Genomic DNA, 18,405 nt, shown 5'->3' with positions numbered 1-18,405 from the left:
CTTTCCTGTCAACATCATAGTGTCTGGAAAAGGGACAGAAAGGCAAGACATTGATCATAACAGCTCATCTTCCTTAAAGGGAAAAAAAGACTAAGGATGTGGCAAAAAAAGGACAACTGTGGAGTCAAGGGAGTATAAAATCAGGAGGGGTGTGAAGGGTGAGAAAAAAGTCATTCACAACCTCTCACGATATGAGCTAAGGATTATGCAGTTAAATTTGCAGCAGCAGCTTTCAGAAAAATCACTTCCCAAATAACTTTTAATAGAGGTTAGGATGGAGTCATACATAATGATGATCGCATGGTTGTTACCTCAGAGGACTGACCTCGATGGATCATTAGCATGACACAGCATGGGAATTCTTACATGCTCTCTCCAGCAGTAGCTGGGTAGCTAATTTCTTAATTGATCAGTTCATACTTACAGTGTGACTTCCTGCAGGTTCCCTTGAAACATCATCTGCCCATTACCAGAGAATGGTTCAGTTTGGTTTTGGAAATGATTTTAAGCCACCACTACCTCTGTCCTGCCTATAGTGTCATGAAATATAATAATCTTGATTAGGCACTGTAGCAATGTTTGGACACGCAAATCCCACATTGCCTAAGGCCTTTGTTCAGCAATGCATGGATGTACATGTCTATCTTTAAACATAATCCCAACATGCAATCAGCTAGGAATGTGCTCCGGTCTCTTGAGATGAGCCCTCGGTCAGTAACAGAGCAGCCAACATGTATATACATGTATACGCAGTAATATGTGCACAGCCAGGCACAATGTCACAGTGCTCGATGAAATAGAGACATGTGACAAAGACATTCCTGATGAACTAGTTCTACTGACATAGCTAGGATAGTCTCAGGACCAGAATTTCAGAAGAGACAATAAATTGAATTTGGTTCCACTCCTATACAAATTAGCAGCACTAGTAAATATAGTTGATTCCATATTGAGAAGTATGTGGAGCTGGAGGCTCGGCTGCCCACTCTCCAAATAACTGTTGGCTGAGGGAGAACAGAGAGCCCTATAAGGCCTGCTTATTTTAGCTTTGAAACTGTTTCCAGTCCCATAAGATGAAAACAATTTGCAGATTAGGGCAGCTGGAGGCATATATTGGATGTAGAAATGCATCATCACAACCACAAAGGAGGTTTTGTGCCTTTAAGACAGGAGTGGTCCAGCTTTCTGAAGTCATTCAAACTCAGGGGTTATGTTCCCTCAGGGTCTGTTCTTCTGTCTGTGGAGGTTTAACTTTATTCTCAAGCTTGTAGCTGTAGAATGAAGGGTCCTTGTGCACCCTGATGCACAGCAGGCCAATTTTGTCTCCTGAAATCCAAAATGTAGTTTCTTCATTGATTTTACTAGGCATGGGGTGGGCCTCTCCTTCAGGATAAGCCTGGCTTTTCCTGACTTGTGTACAACTCAAGAAGATGGAAGTCCAGCACCCTAAGAAACTTCAATCCAAAACTTTTAAGAGGGCAAAGTCCCCAGCCTCATCCTAGCACTCCATCATTAACTCCTTAAATTCTAGAGAAACACAGTCAATCCCTACTCCTCAGAATTCACACTGCCCCTTCCCAATCCTTAAGCATAATTTTTAAGCATCATTAAGCAATGTCCCAGCATGTATGTTTGCTTCAAAAACAAAGCCAATTTTCCTGAATTAGGAGAATGGACTTTCCCTGCATCTCTGGTGCAAGCCTGGATCTGGCGGTGCTCCTGGTGTTTTTCTTCCACCAGGGCATTCCAGGAGAAGGATCCCTTAACCTCATTGAAAGAACCAAGAACCTGCTGTTCAGCAGAAGGAAAACCCAGCAAAACATATCCTATTAATTTAGCAATGAGCTTTAAAGAACAGGGTGCCTTGTTCTTTTAAAGTTTGCACAATAACAGAAAAAAGGAATTCCCACAGAAGGCAAATGATGACAGATCAGTCACTAGACCAACTGTAACAAACAACCCCGAAACCCACAAGTCCACCCACACTTCCTAGAATAGACAAGAGTGGGTTACTTACAGCCCCTTAAAAGTGAAACAAAAATGGCTTTCTGGAAAGACTCTTAGTTGCTGAGATATGTTCTTTTGTGGGGTAAGAAAGGGTTGTGTGGGGATTTAAAAATGATCCTAACGACATGTGTAACCCAATTTCATGCATGTTTACTCAGAGGTAAGCCCCACTTTGCTCAATAGAGCTCATCTAAGTCCTCCTGTTCTTGAATTGTTTCGACCCCAGCAGCTGGTTGTTATAACAACACTATTGTTGAGAACTGGTGCCTGAGTTTGCTTTTTCCCTCTTCCCTCGCCATCCCCTTTTCCTTGTATCACTTTTTTAAAAAAAGAATATATGTATGCCATGTTTTAAATTATTGTAACATAAGCCTCTCTGGGATACTTTTTAGCTGAAAGCAGGGCAAAAGTAGTAGTAATAATAATAATAATAATAATAATAATAATAATAAGTGCAGACAAACTTATGATCTTATTTGGAAATAAGTCCCATTGGGCTATAAGGCTGGGGATGGCAGGAAAAGAAAATAACAACAACAATTCACCTAAGGTGGGGGAGGAGGGTTAAAGATACTGGGTTCTAGGCATGTCTGGAGAGCCTTTGGACAGCTGAAAGATGGAGTGTTCCCTTAACCACAGGGATATAGCCAGGCTTCCTTCATAAGCAGGAATGTGACTTTTCCAGTAGGGCATCAGAGAAAATAAAAGCCAGTGATTTCTTTACAAACAACAGAATTTTCTACACTACAGCTACACAGTCCCAAACTTTCATGGGATTTGGTGCTTATGAGTTGTTGGCAATGGAATGCCAAGTTGAATCTGAACTATGGAACACAAAAAACTGCCTTATACAGTGGTACCTCGGGTTAAGAACTTAATTCATTCTGGAGGTCCATTCTTAACCTGAAACTGTTCTTCACCTGAAGTACCACTTTAGCTAATGGGGCCTCCTGCTGCTGCGCCACCGCCGTGCGATTTCTGTTCTTAACCCGAGGCAAAGTTTTTAACCTGAGGTACTATTTCTGGGTTAGTGGAGTCTGTAACCTGAAGTGTCTGCAACCTGAAGTGTCTATAACCCAAGGTACCACTGTATATCAAGCCAGACTATTACTCTTTTGTCTTGCCCAGGGGAAGCCAATTTGGTGCCCTCCAGATGTTGCTGAACTGCAGCTCCCATCATCCCTAAGCACAGGCCTTGCTGGATGTGGCTGATGGGAATTGGAGTCCAACAATATATTGAGGACACCAGGCTGGCTATCCCTCCCTGGTCTAGTCTCACGGGCAGACATTATCCAGGGTTTCAGGCAGTGGTCTTTCCCATCATTGGATCCCATTCTTAAGAATGTAAGACAAGACCCGCTGGAATGGACCAAAGGGCCAGCCCATCTAATCCAACATCTTTTTCTCACTGTGGAAACGCACAAGCAGGGCAGCAGATATGTGCAATGGCACTCTCCTATCTGTGCTGCCCAGCGACTGATGCTTAGCGGTATTGAAGGTGAACATGAGATCTTATGCATGCAACCTATGTGCTCTACCAATGAACTATATAGTCTGTTCTCATTTTTGGGTGGGCGGGGAACACCTTTTAAACCTATCCAGGTTTTATTTGAAAAGAAAATCACATTCCTCCCCATATTTACATCCAGACTCTTCCAGGCATTTATGATGAGCCACTTTCCCTTATTTGCGAGTTGTGCGTGTGTTTTCACCCTTTAATGCCACTTAAATCACTATTCTTTTCAAAACCGCCCTAAGCGGCAGTCCGATGGGCGTCTCGTGGCAGATGCTGACTGACACAGAGAGGTTTAAGAGCACCCCGCTTTTACCCGCGGTGATTCACGAGGCCTGGGGCGAAAATGACTAGGGATTCATCCCTCGTCGAGGAAACACGCCCGGAGAATCCGCTTCCGGACACACCGCGGCGATCCTAGCATTGTTTCCGACTTTCTCAGGCAGCCTCGAGTTGTGCCTTTTCACAAGGCGGCATCCACTCGCCGCCACCGCGTCGCCCATCACTTGCCGGGGAGGGAAAGGGAACCAATGGGCAGCGCGCGGGAGGAGCCGGGGGCGGGGCGAGTCAAGCGGCGGGGGAAACTCCCACCCTGGCCAAGTTGACCTGCTCTTGCACCAGGCGGCGTGGTTTTGGCTGGGGCGTCTTGGGGGCAGCAGCAGCAGCGCGACGCGAGGCTCTCGTCTCTTCCCCAGTGCATGCTGGTAAGTGCTCGGGTCTTTGATCGCCCTGGAGGACGGCATGGAAATATCCTTGGGGGGAAATGGTGATGGGGCCAGGCAGCAAATCTATCTATCTAAATAGGAAAAGAAGCTGTGCCTCCTCCTGTCTTAGGTCAGTGGGACTCGCTCTTTCTTTTTTACGTCCAGCCTGAACTTCTTCAAGGAGTTGTGCGGACGATCACGGGGGTGTGGCCGGCTCCGGGAGAAGCCTTCTGTTTCTTGGGCTGGAGGGGAAGTTTCGGTGTCTTGGAGGAACAAACTTTTGCCGTCGATGCTGAAGCGCTTTTTGGCGATGAGCTGTAAGAAGAATTTGTCTGATTTAGGGGAACTTGGCCTTCTTTTCTCCACTGTTGCTTCAAGGTGGCTTATATAGGGTACCCAGGCGGTCCTGGGTTGCAGTCCTGACCCCCTGTACTTGGTGTGAGTTACCAGTGATTTCGGCTGGAAGTGGCTTGTGCCCATTGCCTTGACTGTCAAGCTTTGCACTATGCGCATAGTAAGGGTGCGCAAGATTACAGCCCCCCTCCAACCTGCTCACACACTGAACGCAAAGTGGGCTTATTGCTGAGGAAACTTTCCGAGGCTTCGGCTTTGCCAGACTTCCTTCCCTGAGTTAAATGTGGACGATTTGTGGTGATCATGAAATGAAGGCAGCAATATTATCCACACTTACTTAGGAGTTTGTCAGTTAAGGGGCGCCGAGGGAAATGTTCTGCCAGACTTCCATAACGTTTTGTTCACCTCGTATCGAACTAATGGTCTGATTGTTTAAGTAGATGTGAACCCGAGTAGCATTTGGTTGGAAAAAACCTGTGTTAGCTTTTTAGTTTATTATTACAATCCTCATCCTCCTCTTCTTGTTATTAATGACATCTGCATGCTTCATAACATAGTTATTTGGGGGCATCTTAAATTACATCGTCTTAAACTGGCTGTCAAGGAAGAGCTGGCTATCTATACATGTGTGAAGCTGGGGTAGTCAACATGGTGCCCGCGGTGCCTGCAAAGCTTCTGAGCTCCCCCTTCACTATTCACCATGAGATTGCCAGGATGCTTCATCACATGTCCACTGTCAAGCCAGGATGCTTACCAAACCCCCTTAAAAAGGAGGAAGTTAGAACAGCGACACTCTTTCCCACTTCTTTAAGTTCTACAGTATGTACCTTTCAGGGCTCGGCTGAACAGAAAGCAAAGCAACCAAGAGGAAAGGAGGGAGAGGGAAGTGATCAGGGAAAGGTGGGGAATAGAGGGAAGGGGGTGAGAAAACAGGGTGCCATAGGAGTCAAGAGAGAGAGAGAGAGCCCTTAAAGTGCTGTGGAGAGAGATAATGATGGGGTTTGAGGAGAGAGAGAAGGCTGGAAGCAGTAAAATGGATTCTCTTGAAATGTTGTATTTCTTCACACATCACCCCCCCTACACACACACACACACACACACACAAACAAAACCATCAACTCAAAGATCATATATCTGTTTTCATTGACTTTAACGATCATGGACCTGATCTGAGGCACAGATCCTTATAATTTTTACAAGGGATCCCCTCAGAATTGACATCAAATTATAGGTCACCTCTGTGTTCACAAATGTGTTCTGTGCTTTGTGGTTTTACTATTATTCTATGTAAAAATCACAAACATACATGAGGATCTGTGCTGTGGGCCAATGTTTCTGGACCTGTGACTTTGAAAAAACCATGTAAAATGATTCGCATTCCAGAGGATCTGTTTCACTTCTGCTTTCTGAATCAAACTTTGGGGCAGAGCCCATGAAAAAGCAAAGTGTGTGTGTGTGTGTGTGTGTGTGTACTGCCTCACTTTCTGTCTGTCAAAAGGAAGTGTCACAGGGGAGGGGTGAGAAAAGCATGGGCTCATCAATGTTGACAACTGCTGGTATTAGTGATTAGAAAACACTTGTTCATCATTTCATTATAACATCAGGGAAATCCAAAAAGAAGCAAACAAATATAATCTATTTTAATATCAGGTTCTAATTACACTGAATTGGATCTAGTTAGAATCCAGTAATTAGAAGTATGTATTGTAGCATGATGATATTACTTTACCTGAACCTTTTATATAGGGAGAATCAATATAATTCAGATATGAAAAGCTATTTGAGGAAATTTTCATTTCTTCCCCATTTTTAAAAAACTGGATTCTCTTCCTTACTTTTCCCTTTCACTTTATTCTCCTAGGGCCTAAATGGCTAAATAGAATGCTTATCAATTAATTAAGATCAATCTCAAATAGGTGATGAGTACTTAAATTGCAGATTTAAGATAGCTCCATTTTAATTTTAAAATCATAACTGATCTATTACCTTAGACTTCTCTATATTTTTAGGGTGTGTTTGTTTTTTGAAGGAACATGATTCCTCAATCCAGGAATTGGGAAGCAAAATCAAATACGTTTGGGTGGGGAGAATTTCTTTTAAACTTAAATTTTATTGTTTTAGTGTATATGTTGAATGAACGTGACAGAAAATTTACACCAATATGTATTAACAAGTCAGAACTTCAAATACGGATGATATAACCAATTTTGGTCATCCAGAAAACAGTTTGTTGTGGAAGGGAAATAATAGGTCTGATCCAGATTAAAATACTTAAACTTGGTTTCCATTGAAATCAATATGAAAAGTTAGCAAGGGCTGATTTAAGTCGCATTCATTTCAACTAACATGGACTGTATCCAGCTCAGTGTTAAAGAAGAACTAAGTTTGAGTAAGCTGTTCCTGTAAATTTCTAAGTACCGGTAACTAATTTCCTGTGTGCTTTGGAAGAGTAAGGAGTGTGAAGGCAGTTGTGCAAACCTGTTGTTTCCATTACTACTGCATTTACAGTTAACGGCTCTGATTCTAAAAATGAAACAAAAACTTGAATTTGGAAACAAAGCATTACTTCCTTCATGTCTCCTCACAATCTCTTCTCTATCCCACCTTACTGGTGTTTCAGAGGATGCCCCTGTACTTTGCACACACAGTGCAGTGGGGCAAACCATGTTGACTCCCCCTATGTCTGGCGTCACTGCAGCTTCCCTGGATGGCAGTGGGGTGGGATGCCCCACAGCTGCCACCAGTGTGCCCAACGTTGCTGCCATCCTGCCCCACCCTGGTGTCATCCAGCTAAGCTGCACCACTTTCTGTGTCCATGAGAGTAGCTCTACCTCACTACACCAGCCAATACTGAAAAGGACCCCTATTTTTTCCAGGGTGGCATTTTTCAAGTTCTCTACACTTTGATTATGGCAGAGGCAATTAAAAAATACACTGTCCTGGTTCACACATCATCATAAGGCAAATGGTTGTTCTTGGGTACAGCTTAGTGAGGAGAGAGCTTAACAATGAACCTGGGTTCAGACAACATGCTAAGACAAACCTTGGCTTAGCTGAGCATGTGCGAGAGTAAAAAATATCAGGGAGGAGCAAAGCAGCAGTGAGCTCCTTTCTGGAGACAGTACATTCATGAGGTCCTAGTAAACTATAGGTGAGCTTACCATGAACCAAGACTGTGTTTTTCTGGTATAGTATTTCAGATGGCAGGATGTTAGCTCCCTTTCTATACAGTCTTCCATAGACCCATGGCATAGCTCTGTTTTATAGTAATTATAGATATTTACGTAGACACTTGTGTATCCTTTAAGGGGTTTTTTAGGAGCCACATATGAACTGGGACACTTACCAATTAATCTAATGTGCTTGAACCTCTTGTAAATGGAAGCTGCAGTGTTATTCATTTTATATGAAAGCATCTCTTAGGCTTCTTCAATGCTATACCAGCTTCCTGGGAATAAGTCTGATGGGGAGTAAGCCTCAGTTGGGTTTACCTCTAGGCAGACCTGGAGAGGACTGGGCTGGTTATGGTTTGAAATACTTAGACCCAGAATTGGGTGTGATCAAATATATATACATATATAAAGTGCTACTAAAATGTACTGAAGAATAAAATGCAACTTTAAACCCACAAAAGGTTTTAACATACAATAAAGATATGGATAAAATTACAACAGTACAATAATATATTCAGAAAATCTGATCTGACAAACAAACAAAAAATATCCCAACCCAACACTTTTTGACCCCACAAAGGGTCTTCCTCAGTGTTCAATGAATTTGTGACACATTATTTGTCACCAAATTCCACATGGATTCAACATTCATAGGAAAAGTCTTTGAGTGTATTCTATTTGGATGAAAACATTAGGTTGGAATTACCCCTTTGACTTCTCTTCCTTTGATCAACTGGAATGGCATCTGAAATCCTGCATGTTTTCCTTGCTTGTGACATCTGCATTTGAGAGTCTTGTAGGTGGTTGCATGAATACGTACAAATATACATCATGGAAAATGTGCAGTATAAACAAGGCAACAAGAATCTGAGGCGCTCTGGGAATTTTTGATTGGTAACAGCTTTTATTTCATAATGCTATGTGTACATGTGATTGTTGTAATCATGAGGTTACAGTCACTTGATAGCATGTGACTTGTAGGGATAATGTGGTGAGAAGTTAGATAATAGAATTAGAGCTCTTTGAATGTATGATACAGTGTTGGTGCTTACCTGCATACTTGGCTTCTTAGCTGTTATGAGTCAAGTAGTCATTAACAAGGAAATATATAAGATGTGTCTTATGACTTGCATTACACCAGTATTGTAATGTGTGCATGTTTAAGGGTTACTGGGAGCTACTTTGGTTCTAGCTTCCGAAAAATAGTGAAGTAGGACACCTTTATTTTCAGATGTTCATTGGGCGTAACACCTGTGTTTTGTTTTCTGCTATCATGAGAATAACCTAAGCTATCTTCTCTTCAGTCTTTGATTACTTTAATCTGTTGGGAGCCGCCCAGAGTGGCTGGGGAAACCCAGCCAGATGGGCGGGGTATAGATAATAATAATAATAATAATAATAATAATAATAATAATAATAATAATAATTTAATATTCTTTGAAGCATGGGCCTAATTTTACTCTGCCTCCTAAGGTGGGGCCAAACACACTAAGTTGGGGCCAAACTAGAGGTGACTTGAGAGATCTAAGGAAAAGGATCTCCTACACTTTTAAAACAAATGTTCTTAGCAAGAAGAGATTCATACTGGGACCCTGGTGCTGGAGGAGGAGGGAGTAAAACTCTTTCCTATGCATCATTTCCTCATTTTATTTCCTTTACCAAATAAAAGTTAGGGATGGGGGAAATGGAGCAGGGCAGAGAAAGTTAAACCTTGCTTTCCCAGTACAGCAAAGTTCTGTAGTTCCCCGGACCCAGAGTGATTTTCTATACAGCACACAGAAACCTAGAAAAGTGCTGGCTGATATGCATTCTGAGTTGTCCCTGAAGGGGCACTTAAACAACAAGTCAAACAGGACTCTCATCATTTGAACAGTTAGTCCCCCCGAGTCTTAAGGCAGCAGCTGTTAATTGCTTGTGAGTCCTGTCTGACTAGTTCTGTTGTCATCAGTGTAAGGCATCCTAAATATTCAAACATCAATAAAAACAAAGCCAAGGCAGGCCTGAGACATTCTGGTGCTTCTCATGCTGCACTTGAATATCTTTACATTGAAGGCATGGAGGATACGGAAGAGAACTACAGTATAAAGGACTTATATGACTTGAGTTGGGTTGTAGGGAAATGTTTCTGGCAAACCACAGCAGCGCACGGAAACACTGTTTACCTTCCCGCCAGAGCGATACCTATTTATCTACTTGCACTTTTGATGTGCTTTCGAACTGCTAGGTTGGCAGGAGCAGGGACCGAGCAATGGGAGCTCACCACGTCGTGGGGATTCGAACCACCGACCTTCTGATCGGCAAGTCCTAGGCTCTGTGGTTTAACTCACAGCGCCACCTGCGTCCCTGCAGAAGAAACTGTAGATGTAGCATAAAGTGCTGGTGGGGCCGAGGACAGGAGTTACAGGCTGGATGTTCACCCTGTAACCTGAATGCTTGTTTCTTCAGGGATAGCCAACATGATGCCCTTCAGACGTTCTGGACTACAACTCACCCATCACAGCCAATGGTCAGGGGTGCTGAGAGTTGTAATCCAAAACATCTGAAAGGCACCATGTTGGCGATCTCTGTACAATTAGCAATGGCTTTGACTTTCTGTGGCCTAGAAAAATAGTTCAGTCTGAACATGTATCTAGAAATCTACATGATACATGGAAAAAGGCAGGAGGGAGGGAGGGAGGAGTATGTGGAAAGCACAGAAGAAGTGTAGAGTGAAATTATCATGCTGAAGTCAAAGTACATGGTATGATTTTGCATTTCAGCCAATCTCTTCTCTTTCTTTGTTTTGCCTCAAATTATAACAACATTGCTATCGCCCACCTGCCAGCTAACAGACTTATGGATAGCTCCCAAATACTGTTGATACTTCAACTGCTCAGTCCTAGGTCTGCTGTAATGTGCATATTTGTTGCTAGTTAAATCAGATATGTCTTCAAACTATGCATACAATGAAATACACTTTCAGTTTCACACACTAATGCTGTAATTTGGTTTGCTTAAAAGTTAAGACAATTAACAGTATTTCATTCCTGAACAAAATTAATTTTATGGTACAGTAGCTTTTCTGTATCCCATGTTAACCAATATGGAATGCTCCTCTTGGTTAATTTACTGGGAGGTAGAGATCATTTTACTACACCTTAACTGCTCTGAGTATAAGGTTCTAGAACTGTGAATTTGCGTGGGGGGGGGATGATCTCTGGTCAGCTGACATGTCAAATATTGGTCAAGTAATTTGGAATATATCCACTTTTTTTAAAAAATAAATCACTGAACAGTTCAACTCAGTCTTTTATGCTGGAACACCAGAGTCCATCTCTAATTATGAAAGGTTGTATCAAAATTTATCTTTCTAACATATAGAAAGCAAAGTAACAGTAAATATTAAACAACAGCTGTTTAAGGCAGTATGCAGCGGACCACTTCTTGTAATTTAATCAGCATCATGGCTTCATGGAATAGTTGACTGTGGTTAAATAGGTGGTTGATTGACAAGACTGAACATTTTGCCAACATGTTAACCCTGATTAAATTATCTTGCTGAAGCAGACTCTGAATAAACCGCTTCCATGTCATGGCCTGATGTTACAATGGTAGAGACATGAAGGTTGCTGGTTCAGTGCAGTGCCAGATTTAGGGCAGTGTACATGGTTCCCCTCCACAGGATGCCGAGCCATGGGAGCACAAACAACAACAACAACATCCTATATTTATATGAGTAGCTACGTAAAGTTAGGTCCCAGTCAGAAGGGCAATAGAGTTGTGATTGGGGGGGGGGGGTGATGGGGAGGCAACTTTTGTTCTTGCTCAGGATGCCCTATTACCAAAGTCTGCCCCTGGTTTGGTGAGTCTATTCTTGTCATGACTTACTCCAGATCCAACCCAGATCCAACCCATGGATATTGCTGCTTGTAACTATCACCCCTGTGATATCACACCCTGGCCACATGGAAGCATTTTCCTTATGTCTGTCGCTTGGTTGCCATGAGAGCCAGTGTGCCGCACAAGGCAGAGTGCCGGACTTAGATAATGAGAATCTGTCTTCCAATCTCTGCCCAGGCATTAAGCTCACTGGTGATCCAGGGCAAGCTACTTTACAAGGTTGTTTTGATGAGAACATTGGTTGCGTGGGTGCCACCTTGATATATTTGGAAGGATAAAATGTACCTTATTTATTCATTCATTAATTCATCAGGCCTTGGAGGGCAGCCAAAAGGTATTAACCTAGAGCATAATTGTATTAGAATAGACTAATAAATGTGATAGATAAATAAATAAATGGATTAATAATGCTTATCTGCAGTATGCACCTTTAAACACTGGCCTTGAAAAAAGTTTATGACGATGTCATTTACTTTTGGATATGAGAAAGAGGAGGAGCTGTTAAAGGCTAAATTTCTTTATCTAAAAACAGCATAAGCTATCTCCTGTAGAATCCTTTTAAAGCAATTGTGATACCATACAGATTCCCCCTCCCCAAAATATCCCATTGAACTGTAAAGGCTACTTTTGGATCTGCAAACTAAATGTCTCATTTAAATCAATGGATGGAATGGAATCAAAGTCTAGTCACTAATCAAGACTTTAGTTTGTGCTTCTGTTTGAATAGTAATGGTAATGGAATCGTCATGGCAAAATGTCATTCCTGATCTTGCCATGGAATATAGACAAGTATACTGAATTATATAAAGGGCAAAGAGTTTACAACACTCAGTAATGTGTCAGAAAGGTAGAATATTTTGTAAAGTTCATGATACTCCGGTAAATATATTTGGAACATCAAACACACTGTCTTGTGTGCAAAGCTATTTAGATCATTAAGAGAAGCTTGCTATTTCTACTAATTTTTATTTTCCTATTTCTGTCCCTAGAGGCCAAAATGAGAGATCGACTCTTTGAATTTTTTGAGTTATCGAGGCTTTACAGCCAACATACTCATGATGAAGAAAATCAACCGCTCTTACCTCACAACACTCTGCTGTTTGAAACAGATTATGCCTTGGCAAGTCTTTTCAAAGATATCCAGGCAATCCGAACGAGCAATCTCCACCTGAAAGAGGACATTAGACGCCTGGGCAAACAAAACACTCGCTTCCTCACCTCTATGCGCCGCTTCAGTAGCATAAAACGTGACACAAACACGATTGCGAAAGACATCAAGGCTCGTGGAGAAGAAATCCACAGGAAGCTTCAGGTTTTGAGAGACTTCAGTGAAGATGCAGAAACAAAATATGGCTCAAACACAATCATAGCCCGTGTGGCCAAGGACCACTATGTTGATCTCATGCATTCTTTTCAGGAGGCCATGTTTAAATACAATGAGACAGAGATGAACCAGCGGGAGAACTGCAAGATTAGGATCCAACGGCAGCTAGAGATCATGGGAAAGGAAGTGTCTGGGAACCAGATAGAGGACATCATTGAACAAGGCAGGTGGGACGTTTTCTCTGAGAACCTTCTGTCTGACGCAAAGGGAGCTCGTTCGGCCTTGAATGAGATAGAGACCCGGCACAAAGAGCTGATGAAGCTGGAGTCCCGAATCAAGGAAGTTCATGAACTCTTCTTGCAGGTAGCCCTGCTGGTAGAAGAACAGGCAGACACCTTTGATATTATTGAGCTCAACGTGCATAATGTTGAAGAATATGTTGGAGAAGCTAAAGGTGAAGTGAGGAGAGCTCTCGAATACCGAAGGAAGCATCCTTGCCGAACAATCCTCTGCTGCTGCTTGCGATGCTGCAAAATTTGATTGTCCTCATGAAATTACTAGATGAGTGTTTTGGGGACACTCTCAGATTCGAAGACACTTAAAGTTTGTGCTCAGTTTGAGAGAAATTGCTCTAAAGCAGTGTCCTTTTGTTTTCTTATGTTCATTAATGACTCTGGTGCACATATTGCAGCTTGTACCAAAAGCCAAAGGATATTGGCGAGTTGTCATGTATTCCAGTATAATGGAAGGTAAAATTAACCTGGTCTGCAACATTACTGCAAAATTACACATACACCGGAACATATACAAAGCAAAGGAAATGTTGACCAGGTGTATAATGAATTTCTCCTAAATTAATGCTATCCATGAAATTTAAACAACAACCTGCATAGACTTTAAAGTAAGCAGTGTTGTGGCCAGTTGTTTTTTCCTGGATGAAAGAAAAAAGGACAAAATTACAGGTGTGATTCTCAGTAATGTTGTTTAGAAAACTAGCATGTGCACATGATCTGAGAATTTTGATACAAGATTTGTTGTAATTGTACACAGCATATACTTATTTTTTTATATATGTTCTGATATTTCTGTATATTAAAATAAATGTGGAAGCCTTAACTATCTTTTTGTTAGTGTATAAAGAAAGATCTTGAATTGCTTTCTGTCCAGTGTTTTTATTCATCATGATGGCACTTGTGGGAGCAGGGAAACATGGAAGCAGCCAGAACCAGGCAAAGGCATTTTCCTACCTCAGGTGGAGCAGCAAATGGTGTATCCACCCCCCAGGTCCAGGTGCAGAGCAACCAAAGCTGCTTGTTACTTGACACCTGACACAGAAAATCCTACAATGTCTGTTCCCTCCCTTGCAGTGAAAATACAAGAATACAGTAATAAATTAAATTATACAAAATTAGCTGCCCTTTTATGATACCCAGAATCAGCTGCCTAAGGCAGAGTGATAGTAGTTACATTTGCCAGAGGCTACAAGAAAGACCAGGACACAGTCTGAGGTCACCTCCTCACCATACATTAAAAGGACGACAAGTGTAGTTTGTTCAGGGTGCTGATCTCAGAGAGCGACAGTCCCTAGGATTCTCCATGACGTGCTATAATGGTGCTTTAATTGTATGGTGTGGACATGGCCTGAGAAAACAGAGTTTGCTGTGGAAATGGTGCTGCTTATGCACATGGAAGCTTTTTGCATCATCCACGTGGCAGCAGCACCGCTATCTTCATTTTTCTTCTTTTAGTGCAGATTTACCCATTTACACAGTTAATGAACATACTTTTTTAAAAAAAATCTGCTGTAAATAGCAGCTATAGTAAAGCCTGGGCAGCACCAGGACTGCAGGGGCTGGGGAGGGAAAGCTTAACTCTCCCTCCACCACTGTGGTCCTGATGAAAATACTCCCTACCCATGCTGGGTTTTTTGCAGTGGGAGGGAAGACTCCCCCGGTACCAGCAGAGGCTTCCTTCCTGATGCAAATAGCAGCTAAAGGGGATTATATTTGCCAGGAGCACAGCAGGTGTGGGTGGGAGGATTATAATTTCATTCCCACTCTTTGCCATACTGTTCAGGCAGTTCATTCACACACACACACACATATTAATTGCTTCCATACAATGAACTTCAGAAATACTGAAGGGACACAGTATGCGCGGTTCGAATCCCAGCGACGGTGTGAGCTCCTGTTGCTCGGTCCCTGCTCCTGCTAACCTAGCAGTTTGAAACCCATCAAAGTGCAAGTAGATAAATAGGTACTGCTCCGGCGGGAAGGTAAACAGCATTTCCATGTGCTGCTCTGGTTCGCCAGAAGCGGCTTAGTCATGCTGGTCACATGACCTGGAAGCTGTATGCCGGCTCCCTCGGCCAGTAAAACGAGATGAGTGCCACGACTGGACCTAACATTCAGGGGTCCCTTTACCTTTAAGAAATACTGAACTGTGGAACTCTTGTAAATTTCCTTTTGTAGTATGTTCTTCTATCACTAAGCAGCACTCACTAGCTCTGGATATTTTAAGTGACTTGGGTTTTATCTTTTCCTAGTCATTGAGCTGGCACTCAAAACAAGGATACATGGTAGCGTCCACACAGGATGTGAAAGAAGTTACAACTATTTGTAGATTCTTGCTTACACAAGAGACTGGAGGTATTTTTGTTGTTGTTGTCATATTGCTAATACAGTGGGACCTCGGGTTAAGAACTGTTCTTAACCTGAAACCGTTCTTAACCTGAAGCACCACTTTAGCTAATGGGGCCTCCTGCTGCCGCTGCGCCGCCAGAGCACAATTTCTGTTCTCATCCTGAAGCAAAGTTCTTAACACGAGGTAATATTCCTAGGTTAGCGGAGTCTGTAACCTGAAGCGTATGTAACCCGAGGTCCCACTGTATTTAAGGAATTTTGAAACTGAATTTCCCAGTAGCTGAAAGCTGAAGAACCTGCACTGGCTTCATGTAAAAAACAACAACCCTGCTTGCTAATTGCTCCTGAAGGTGTCTTTTACTACAAACAGCACCTCTGAAGGCAAACGGCAGCCATGGGGTAATTTTGTGTGCAGAATCCTGATCAGGAGCATGCCCCAGTTGGTGCTCCATCTGCTGCTCTTCCTTCAAAATAAAATTGGCTAGTTTAAGATTTGCAACTGTCTGTCTCCATATTAATGGAGTGTTCACACAACTCCCAATCCCAGTGTTGTCACATACCTTTCCTATGGGATGTCCAGCCTCATATAACCAGGTCTAATGAAGGGCTTAATACCATAGAGTGAGCTGTCCTGCCTGGCTTAACTATGTCCACTTCCCCTCACATTGGTAAGAATTAGGTGACCAAGCTTTTGTTCTCCCCCAGTGTACCTGAGAAACTCAGTTTGTGAAGATGTTTGTGCTGGTTGCTCCAGCTCAGCCACATGGTTCTCTAAAGCCACTCTTGAGTTCCTATACAAATAATTTAGGAACTTTCACCACTTTGTAACTAAGTCAAATTTTACTGCCTGTGCAACTTTATGAAGTACATTAATCTGACCTTTGCAGAGTTTTCAGTAAACAATTTTTAATTTTCCAAATGTGTGGTCTTTTCTTATGCTAGGGGGAAGAGGGTAACTTTGGAAAGAAACTTTTAAAGGAAATATTTTGGAATTTACTTGAAAAAGCACATAATACAACTATAATATAACTAAATTGCTTTGGGTTGCCTTGAACAAAAAAGAATGACTGACAAATTTAATAAATAATAACAACAATATTTTATTTAGGATTTCTTGGCCACAGAGAAGCTGTTTACAATTTACAGAATAATGATGCATTCAGGAAACCTGAATTTTAGTCTTTAAATTTAATAAAGTTGGGAGCAAACAGATGAATATAAAGTTAAAGTGCTAGCAACTGTTTAAGGGCCATTTGTTTTAAGAAACTAGATGGTTTGCTTTTTCCATTTGCTTACTGATGAACTGAAGGCCTTTTCATTACTGCAGTACTTTAAGGTCACTTCTAAACGGTTCTTAGTTTCCTTAACAAAACCACAGTTTTGCCAGGAAATGCATTGTACCACAACTCTTTTTTTTTACCGTTCAAAATCAAGAAAAAAAGACAACAATCTTTTTCTTTTCTTTTCTTTTCTTTTTAAAACACTCATTAATGAATAGCAGGCCACTTCAAATAAATTTCTGGACTCATTAAGCTTTATGCATATTAAAATATATAATGCAAATTAGGTACAGTTTAAACACACCAAAAGCACATTGAAGTTTAATCAATCTGTGGTTAATTCAACATGGTTTGGGGGTAATGGAACAGTGCATATCCTCCAGTCTTTCAGTAAGCTCTTATTGGTGGAATGAGATTCTAAACCATGCTAGCTACATTGTGAAGACAGAATTATTGGTAGTTATTATTTCAGGTAGGGACGCAGGTGGCGCTGTGGGTTAAAGCCTCAGCGCCTAGGGCTTGCCGATCGAAAGGTCGGCGGTTCGAATCCCTGCGGCGGGGTGCGCTCCCGCTGCTCGGTCCCAGCGCCTGCCAACCTAGCAGTTCGAAAGCACCTCCGGGTGCAAGTAGATAAATAGGGACCGCTTACCAGCAGGAAGGTAAACGGCGTTTCCGTGTGCGGCTCTGGCTCTGGCCAGAGCAGCGATGTCACGCTGGCCACGTGACCCGGAAGTGTCTCTGGACAGCGCTGGCCCCTGGCCTCTTAAGTGAGATGGGCGCACAACCCCAGAGTCTGTCAAGACTGGCCCGTACGGGCAGGGGTACCTTTACCCTTTACCTATTATTTCAGGTTAATCAGAATTAAACTGATAAAAGTTTTTAACACAGTGCATCAGAAGTCTTCCAGGAAAGTGTGAATAAGATTGCAGCCCTTTTTTTTTATTAAACATGCATGGAGTTATTACATGACAAAATAAGGCTCATCCACACTGTTGCTTAATATGGGTAGTAGGCTTCCTGTATCTCCATTAATCCTCCCTTGTCCATAGAATATTTTTTTCTAAATTGCTACCTTCCCACATGCTCAGAGACAGACCTAGAAAGGCAGATATACAGAGAGCCTTTCTAAGTGCACCAAAGGGCTTAAGCATGCCTGGTATCCCCCTTTTTTTTTGTTTCACCTTTTTATTTTTGAGAGGCATCCTTCACATGCCAAACAAGCTGCTTTTCAATATCCCTTCAGTTTCAAAAGCAGTTTGTTGTGTGACATTAACATTTAAACACACATAAACACACCAAGAATACTGGGAACTGTAGTTTGCCCCTCACAGAGCAATAGTTCTCTGCACCCTTAATCAAGCACACTTCCCATCATTCTATGTTTGGTGAGAAATGCCCTTGTGTGGTGTGCATGCAGCTACTGATAGCGACCTGATGTTGAGAAAAGCTTCTTTGGCTTGGCTGAGCTGATCTTTGGACCTTAACTCATTTTTCTAATAATTTTATATTTTTACAGATGAGATTAGATG

At 42.1% G+C, this 18,405-nt stretch overlaps 1 protein-coding gene across 1 annotated transcript; it reads left to right on the top strand.

Annotated features, from left to right (window-relative positions):
• The first annotated feature begins 4,104 nt into the window (after positions 1-4,104).
• STX11 (syntaxin 11) lies at positions 4,105-14,106 on the top strand. The gene is made up of 2 exons (XM_079971061.1): positions 4,105-4,224; positions 12,620-14,106. The coding sequence occupies exon 2, from the start codon at positions 12,628-12,630 to the stop codon at positions 13,492-13,494; it is 867 nt and encodes a 288-aa protein (XP_079827187.1). The 5' UTR covers positions 4,105-4,224; positions 12,620-12,627; the 3' UTR covers positions 13,495-14,106.
• The last annotated feature ends 4,299 nt before the right edge of the window (positions 14,107-18,405 follow it).

The sequence above is a fragment of the Podarcis cretensis genome (genome assembly GCF_951804945.1).
Source record: "Podarcis cretensis genome assembly, chromosome: 3".
In the NCBI taxonomy this organism is placed as follows: domain Eukaryota; kingdom Metazoa; phylum Chordata; class Lepidosauria; order Squamata; family Lacertidae; genus Podarcis; species Podarcis cretensis.
The sequence above is the reverse complement of the archived record's forward strand: the minus strand, read 5'-3'. Positions and strand labels throughout refer to the sequence as shown.